Source organism: Trichosurus vulpecula, chromosome 2 (assembly GCF_011100635.1).
Source record: "Trichosurus vulpecula isolate mTriVul1 chromosome 2, mTriVul1.pri, whole genome shotgun sequence".
Classification (NCBI taxonomy): domain Eukaryota; kingdom Metazoa; phylum Chordata; class Mammalia; order Diprotodontia; family Phalangeridae; genus Trichosurus; species Trichosurus vulpecula.
In genome coordinates this window covers 85976977-85985762 of record NC_050574.1, presented here as the reverse complement: position 1 = coordinate 85985762, position 8786 = coordinate 85976977, and the positions used below count along the sequence as shown (strand labels likewise).

Below are 8786 nucleotides of genomic sequence, written 5' to 3'. Positions count from 1 at the left end.
ATTTTGTAATGCTGTCTATCTCTTGTTGGGTCATGAATTCTTTTCTTTTCCATAAATCTGATAGGTAAACTATTCCTTGTTCTCACAACTTACTTATAGCATCAGCCTTTATTCCTAAATCATGAACCCATTTTGACTTTATTTTGGTATATGGTGTATGGAATGCAATTATGTTAAGGGCATTTGGGTCAGCAAAAAGTGCCCAGAGATTGACCAATGAGGGGAAATAGTTTAGTTTAGTTTAGTTTCTCTTATTTTATAAGGAAAATAGTGTTCAATATTCAATTCCTATTTTTTAGACAAGAATTTATTTTAGTAACTCAAAAGATTCATGATTTTGCCAGTCACCTCTCTCTGCATGGAGGCTGGTCCCAACCTCTCAAAGATTAACTGATTATTGAGGAGTTGCTCTGACCCTAAATTCATCACATGGTGGCTAAACATGGTCTGTTAAGTCATTTTGCAGTTAGCTAAATTTTGCTTCTGGGTCTGTGCTCCAATTTGGTATTACTTGTCAGAGCTTGTTTCCCATTTCTATACCCTTCTGGGACCCAGGATGGCTTCTAGGCACCTGTGACATAGGATAAAACTGCAGAAGTATAGACTGAGTAAAGGGAAGGTATGTTAAATTATTGGGAAAGTTGGTTCTTAAATGTGTGAAAATATCCATTTGATAAATTTTGATTGGAAGTCTATTATGGAATAACATGTATCCAAGAGGGAGTAAGGAAAAACAATTCTCATGCGACAGAAGGTAATACATACTAGGGTCAAGTGTATGGAAGGTACACTTCTCTCTGTGAGAGAGAAGAAAGGAATGATGAATGCTCTGGATGTAATACCTGGATTTCAGCAGGGCACTTGACAATTTTTGTTTGTGATCTTCTCCTGGATAAAGCAGAAAAGTGTGAACTTGTTAGAACAGTTTGGCAGATTCAAGACTGACTAAATGACCAGACTCAAAGGGTAGTGATTGCTCGTTTGACAAGAAAATATTGGTGTTTCCTCTAGGGGAGGTCCCTTGGGATATCTTTTTTTTTCTATGCTGTTCAACATCTTAACAGTAACTGAGCATAAGCAGCACAATGGTCAGATCTGCATTTAATACAATGGTGGGAGGGAGCATCAGCATGTTGAGTGATAGATTCAGCAACTGAAAAGTTCTCCAAGGGTGAGAATAATGGGCTAAATTTATTAAGATAAAATTTAATAGTGATAAAGGTATGTTCCTAAACTGAATTCAATAATTTCATGTGTGAAATGAAATCACAATCATAGGGAAAATTCATGGGGAAGTTGTGGATGGATAGTAGTTTATGTATAAAAATGGCAGGGGTGTCTAATGGATTGAAAGATAAATATAAGTCAATAGTGTGATACAATCAACAAAAATGATTGTTTGCATTTAGGATACATTAAAAGAAGTACTGTGTTCAGAAGGAAGAAGATAATTCCATAGTGCTATGACTTAGAAAATCACATCTGTAGTATAGCTTTCAATTATATGAATCCCATTTTGCTTACTTTTTAAAATTTATTAATGCATCTCCTTATTTTTTTACCAATAATTTTCTGTCCTAGGCCCCTCTTCTTTGAACTCTTCCTTGTACAACCACCACCACTAACAACATCAAGAACCATTAAGCAATATTGATCAAAAACCAACCAAATCCGACAGCATAGGCAACATTTCACACGGTAGTCTCCCAAATCTCTATTGACAAGGGTTAAATGTACTTCATCTCTGACAAAGACAATGCATCTGGTCATCACAAAACATTTTTGATTTGTTATTTTTTAGTGATATTTTCATGTGCATCACTATAATCATTGTGTATATTGGTATTACACTTCTAATTAATTTGATGTGTATCTATCAATCTATCTATCTATAAAATCCCTTTTTTGAGTTTTTCATCATTTGTTATCACTTGATATAGTGTGTTGATACAGTGAAAAAATAATTTCCTTAGGAGAAGTTTATGTGTTAAATAATTAAGTTACATTATCCACATTTATAGATGAGGAAACTGAAGCTGAGAATCTAAAAAACTTCCCACGATTGTCTGTGAGAGACTTAAACAAAGGTCTCCTGACTCTACATGTAGAAGTCTTTTCCTCCTCCACTTTTCCTCCTCCTCTTCTTCCTCCTCCTCCTCTTCCTTCTCCTTCTCCTTCTTCATCCTCTTCTCTTTCTTCTTCTTCATTTTCTTCTTGTCCTTAATAATAATAATAATCAACACTTAGCACTTTAAAGTTTGCAAAGAACTTCACATATTTTATCTCATTTGAGCCTCACAACAATTCTGGGAGGTTAATGTTATTATTCTCCCCATTTTACAGATAAGGAAAATGAGGCAGACAGTGGCTAACTAACTTGCCCATGGTGACACAGCTAGTATTTGCTACTTTCCATAATGTCTCTCTTCTCTGACATGCACATCATTAGGTGTACATAATGTTTTTAAACTCATGGAATGAATTGCTTCAGAACTAAAATAAAATGTTTTAATTCTGCCTTGTTCCCCCAGGAAACTTCTATATTCACATCCAATTTGGAATAATTGTGTTCATCTGCAACCATCTGAAGGATGTCTTTTTTCAGTAACACTAGTTCCCACCCCTCTTCTTTCTTGCTTCTGGGAATTCCTGGTCTAGAAATCTTCCACATTTGGATTGGCTTTCCCTTCTGTTCTGTGTATCTAATTGCCCTGGTGGGAAACATCACTATCTTAACAGTGATCCAGACAGAGCAGAGCCTCCACCAACCCATGTTCTTCTTCCTGGCCATGCTAGCCACCATTGACCTCGGCTTATCCACAGCTACCATCCCCAAGATGATGGGTATCTTCTGGTTTAACTTGCACTTGATCACTTTTGGGGGTTGCCTCACCCAAATGTTCTTCATTCATATGTTTACTGGCATGGAGTCAATTGTTCTAGTGTCAATGGCCTATGATCGCTATGTAGCTATATGTAACCCTCTGCACTATAGCTCTGTCCTCACCAACAGGGTTGTAGCCTTGATGGGCCTTGGAGTACTATTAAGATCTTTTTTTATTTGTCTCCCCTTTGTGTTTCTGGTCCTAAGGTTAACTTTCTGTGGACACCACATTATCTCTCACACCTATTGTGAGCATATGGGTCTGGCCCGCCTGGCCTGTGTAAGTATCAGGGTCAATATCATCTATGGCCTATGGGCCATTTCTATCTTGGTGCTAGACATCGTTGCCATTAGTATTTCATATGTGCAGATTCTCCGTGCTGTCTTCCGCCTCCCTTCTCGTGATGCCAGGCTCAAAGCCCTTAGTACATGTGGTTCCCATGTCTGTGTTATCCTGGCCTTCTACAGCCCCGCACTCTTTTCCTTCATGACACACCGATTTGGCAGGAATGTCCCCCGTTACATTCACATCCTCCTGGCCAATCTGTATGTGGTCATCCCACCCATGCTCAACCCTGTTATCTATGGGGTCAGAACCAAACAGATTCGGGAGAAGGTGCTGAAAATACTCTGTAGAAATAGCCCAAAGTTTGAAATAGCTTAGGCTCCCAGCCCCCCATACCCCAAGGAGGTACAAGGACCATTTCCAAATGGGCTGCATCATTAAATCAACCTAATTGGAGGTTATTGATCATGGCCTGTTTGACCACTTGGCAGGAATGCTGTAAAGGGGATTTCTAATCTGGTATAGAATGCACTAGACTAGAAAAATCTCTGAGACTATTTCTGGAGCCCAGATTATATGAATCTGATATGCCATGACTGGCTTTGTGCAGTTTCTGAAAGATGAGGATTAAGGTAAAGATTTTCTCTAAATTCTCTTTGGAGTTATCTGCCTCTTTAGTTATCATGGGCTTTTCAAAATACATAAATGGTGAGGAATGGGGAATATGTAAGGTTCTGGAGATGAGAGCATGTTCCCATTGTTTTAATGTGACATAAAAGAAAATTTTATAAATGCAATGACCTGGAATGTCTGAAAAAAATCAAGCATAGATTTTTGGAATTATGGTTTTGAGCCCTTATAAAGAGAAAAGAAATTGGCTAAATCACAAGAATATGTGAATTATGAGAGCAATGTCAAGAGACCATCATTTTCTAAATCAATGTTATAAATATAGGATATCTGCATTAAACAAAGTTTTTGACGCAATTGTATACAATGTCATAGAATCACTGTTGTTGTTTTTTGTCCTTCATTCTCAAAGAAGACCATGACATCAGGAAGGTGATGCCATGACATGCATGTGAATTGGATTTATGTGAAGGAAGAATTTGCGAAGTCACCAACCTCACCTTTTCCTCTAGAGCCATCTGGGTCTAGTGGGGAGATATAGATCAGGATGACTGGAGTGGTCCTGGATGCTGTGGGAAACCTTGGCCTTTTAAAGCTTAGGTCTTTTAACAGGTCTCAGTTTGACTGAGGCAGTGCCCATCCAGTGATTAAGGTTAGGGAAAAAACAAGGCAGAGAATGGCTTCTTTACCTAGTCAAAAATAAAAGTCTGTCTGGGAGGGGAAGTCCTTCATGGTTTCTGGCCAAAATAGAAATAATTGTTATTTGCACTCACTCTGAGCCAATCAGAGCCTAAACAATGACCAAAGGGGACTTGGCATCTGACCTATTGTTGGTTGATCAATGAAAGACAGAATGAGTTGGGTTTAAGGCACAGTCCTTAAGGGGAAAAAATGTTTCCAACATCAAAATTTATATTCCTTTGGCCAGAGCATGCAAAGGTAAGCGTATAATACCCTATGCGGACAGGGGAAAAGAAAAGAAGAAAAGAGAAGAGAAAGTAAAGTGAAGCAGAGAAAAGAAAAGAAGAGAAAAGTAAAGTGAAGAAAAGAAGAGAAGAGAAGAGAAGAGAAGAGAAGAGAAGAGAAGAGAAGAGAAGAGAAGAGAAGAGAAGAGAAGAGCAGCTGCATTTCCCAACTGGACAAATTCCAGTTTGGTCCCCAGTGGGGCAGCATCTTTTACTCACAGAGATTGTTGTTTGTCCTTTGTTCTTGAAAAGGATCATGACATCAGGGAGGTGATGCTATGATAAACATGTGGACTGAATTTAAGTGAGAGAGGGCTCTGCAAAGTCACCAGCCTCACTTTTTCCTCTGGAGCCATCTGGGTCCAGTGGTAACACATAGATCAGGATGACTGAAGATGGCCCTGAATGCAGTAGGAGACCTTGGACATTTTTGCAAAAAAAGAAAAGAAAAAAAAGAACGAAAAAATGGAAGAAAATGTGAAATATTTTATTGGAAAAACAACTGATCTGGAAAATATAATGAGGAGAGATATTTTAAGAATTATTGTACTACTTAAAATCATAATTAAAGAGACTGGACAGCATATTTCAAGAACTTATCAAGGAAAACTTCCCTGATATTTTAGATCCAGAGGGTGACATAGAAATAGAATCAACTTATCATCTCCTGAACGATTTCAAAATGAAAAATATCAGGAATATTATAGCAAAATTCCAGAGCACTCAGGTCAAAGAGAAAATACTTCAAGCATCCAGGAAAAACAAAAACAATAACAGCAAGACAAGAATTCAAATACCATGGAGTCACATCCAGAATCACACAGGAATTAGCATTTACTACATTAAAAGACTGGAGGTCTTTGAATATGATATTCCAGAAGTCAGAAGAGCTAGGATTACAACCAAGAATAACCTACCTGGCAAAACTAAGGGTAATCCTTTAGAGGAAAATGGATATTCAGTGAAACAGAGGGCTTTCAAACATTCCTGATGAAAAGATCAAGGTGAATAGAAAAGTTGACATTCAGACTTGAGACTCAAGAGAAGGTTAAAAAGGTAAACATAGAAGAATAATGATAAGAAATTCAGCAAAGTTAAACTGCTTACATTCCTATATGGGAAGATGAGACACATACCTTCTAAGAACTTTATCATTATTAGGATAATTAAAAGGCATTTATATAAATGAGTGCATGGGTGTGAGTTAATTATGTTGGCATGATATAAAAAAAATAATGAAAGAGGTGAGAAAAAGAGATGCACTGGGAGAAGGTGGAAGAGAAAGGTGAAACGGGCAAACCTTTCTCACATAAAAGAGGTACCCAAGAAGAGATTTTATAATGGAAGGGAAAGAGGTAGCAGTGGCAGGCAATAATTCTTAGCTCTGGAAGGGACCTCAGGGATAATCTAGTCCATTAATAGAAGAAGAAACTAAAGCCTGGAGAAGTTGAGATGATTTGCCTAAGGTTACAAAGGTTTAAACCACCTTCATAAACCCAACTCCTCTGGATCCAGCTCCACGGCTTGAATGCAAATAGTTGGAAGGAAATGATATTTGTGGGTCAAAAGGACAGAAGGTGTAATGATCAATGCCAAACTGGAGGTAGGTCTCTAGAAGAGTGCCATAAGATTCTGCAATTGCACCTATTCAGTTCAACATTCTTACTAGGGACTAGGTTGTAGCCTTAGATGGCATATTAATCAAGTGTTGGCATAGCATAAAACCTGAAGTGGCAACGGATATATTAAATGGTAGAATCTTCAAAGATTTTGAAAGACTGAAACAATAAGTAGAAGCAAATAAATTCAACAGAATAAAGCATAAAATAATGGCATCACAGAAATTCAAATTTCATTAGGATGTCAGAACTGAAGTTTCCTGCCCAGAAGGGAACAAATAGACCCTTCTCCAAAAACCTCCAAAAAATTATTTTATTTCAAAGAGAAGTATGAGGTCAATGAAAGAATACAGAATAATTCCCAAATGTGATTGTCATTTCTATTAAGTTTGAAGTTAATTATTGATCTATCCTATCTGTCCAAGATTTGTATAGTTGGATGTCCAAGTTAAGGTCTATTGAACTGAAAAAAAAATATTCTTCAATCAACTTTGTTTTCCCTATATAAGCTTCTAGGCCAAATTATTTTTAGTGATTTAGGATCCTTTTTAGAGTGTTATCAGCTGAGATAATGCAATCAGTATAATGTCAACAAACAAGAGTAACTGACCGATTTGGAATATTAAAAATGCACGCATTTCTCAGCAACTGATGACACTTTTAGAAAAATGGATCATGTATTAGGAAATAAAAGAAATAAAAATTGTTAAAAGGGAAACTCAGTAAATGAATCTTTTGCATGTCATGACAGAATAAAATTAATAAAGAAGAAAGGAAATGAGCATACGATAAAGACCTAAATGAAGACTAATTAATGACATCTTGAATAGTGGTTGGGTCAAATAAAAATCATAAAGATAATAAGTAGTTATGTTAAAGACAAAAAGAATGGTGTCACAACAAACCAAAACTTTTAGGCTACATAAAAAGCTGTATATCTATGAAAATGTACATTAACAAAATAAAAATATGAGAGTGTCAATGATCTGAGCATTCAATTTAGAATACTAGAAAATAAATCAATTATCAATCTAAAAAATCCAAAGAAAAAATATTGAAATTTAGAAAAGAAAAAGGAGGATCTCAACATTTTAAAAAACAATTCAGAACTTATAAAGTAGAGGGCTCTAATAAAAACTTTTTTAACAAAAAGCAACTGTGCCTTGTAATTTCGATTTCATTTGCCTGGTTTGCAACTTGAGCTGAAAAGCAGGAAAATGTAGCTGACAAGACATGTTTGTTGGTAAAGGTAAAGACTTCTGAAAAGATTTTTGGATGGGACCAGATTGCAAAAAAAACCAGTAGTGACTGGAAAGCACTGGAAATTCCTCTGCCACTTTAAGTGTGTGTGTGTGTGTGTGTGTGTGTGTGTGTGTATGTATGTATGTGTGTATTATAAGACTATGATAATCATGTAGTTCCCTTTGTAGGTTAGTCTCATCCAAACCAATTCAATTAAATTCAGTAAACATTTTGTTTTTTTGGCAGGGGGAAGGCAGGGCAATTGGGGCTAAGTGACTTGCCCAAGCTCACACAGCTAATAAGTGTGTCTTCAAGTGTCTGAGGCCAGATTTGAACTCAGGTGCTCCTGACTCCAGGGCCACTGCTCTACTCACTGTGCCACCAGGCTGCCCCTCATTAAACATTTCTAATTCACTAAACACTTCTTAAGCACCTACTATGAGCTATGACTGGGGACAAAAATCAAAAGAAAGATAGCCCCTGCCCTTAAGGAGCTTGCAGTCTAATGACCCAGGAGTTGGCAGTAAATACATTGAGAAGGTCAAGGACTGATAAAGCTCAGGAGGTAAAATGTGTAGTTGTAGTGGTATTCAAAGTGGATTAGAACTCAGTCAGAAGTCCTGTGTCTAAACTGACTCCCACATCATGAAGACCTCATGTTCTTTATGTTGATTGGGCAAATGGGTATCCTTTTATTTTATCTATACTCTTCTTGTATCCCTGTTGGTAAGGGTGGGAAGGTGTTGGTATAAATTAGATTGGACTAAGAAAATAAAATCTGGTACTTATATGAATAAGAATTAAGCCTAACATATTAATTCTTTTGTTTTACTGTGCTTTTATTACTTTGGTAAAATATTTATTATAATTATTCACATTAGGTGAAGTATAAATCAGGGTCAAGTGACATGCCCAAAGTCACACAGTAAGTGTCAAACATCTGAGGCTGCATTTCATTTCAGGTCTTCCTGACTCCAGGGCTGGTGCTTTATGCACTGTGCCACCTAGCTGCATCAGTAGCACAATATTTAAGGGAAGTTGAATGGACAGAAAGTGGTTACATGAGCTCAGAGCTTAGCTAAAGAATACACTTTTGGAATTCAGAGGTCATAAAGTGGAGGTAAGAATTCCCAGTGATTGGTAATCAGCATAAAGCTTGT

General features: G+C 37.0%; 1 protein-coding gene across 1 annotated transcript; it reads left to right on the top strand.

The window, feature by feature from the left end:
- The first annotated feature begins 2591 nt into the window (after nt 1–2591).
- LOC118836597 (olfactory receptor 52E2-like) lies at nt 2592–3548 on the top strand. Its single transcript, XM_036743840.1, has one exon. It carries the CDS (start codon nt 2592–2594, stop codon nt 3546–3548), a length of 957 nt encoding a protein of 318 aa, XP_036599735.1.
- Nucleotides 3549–8786: the final 5238 nt, after the last annotated feature.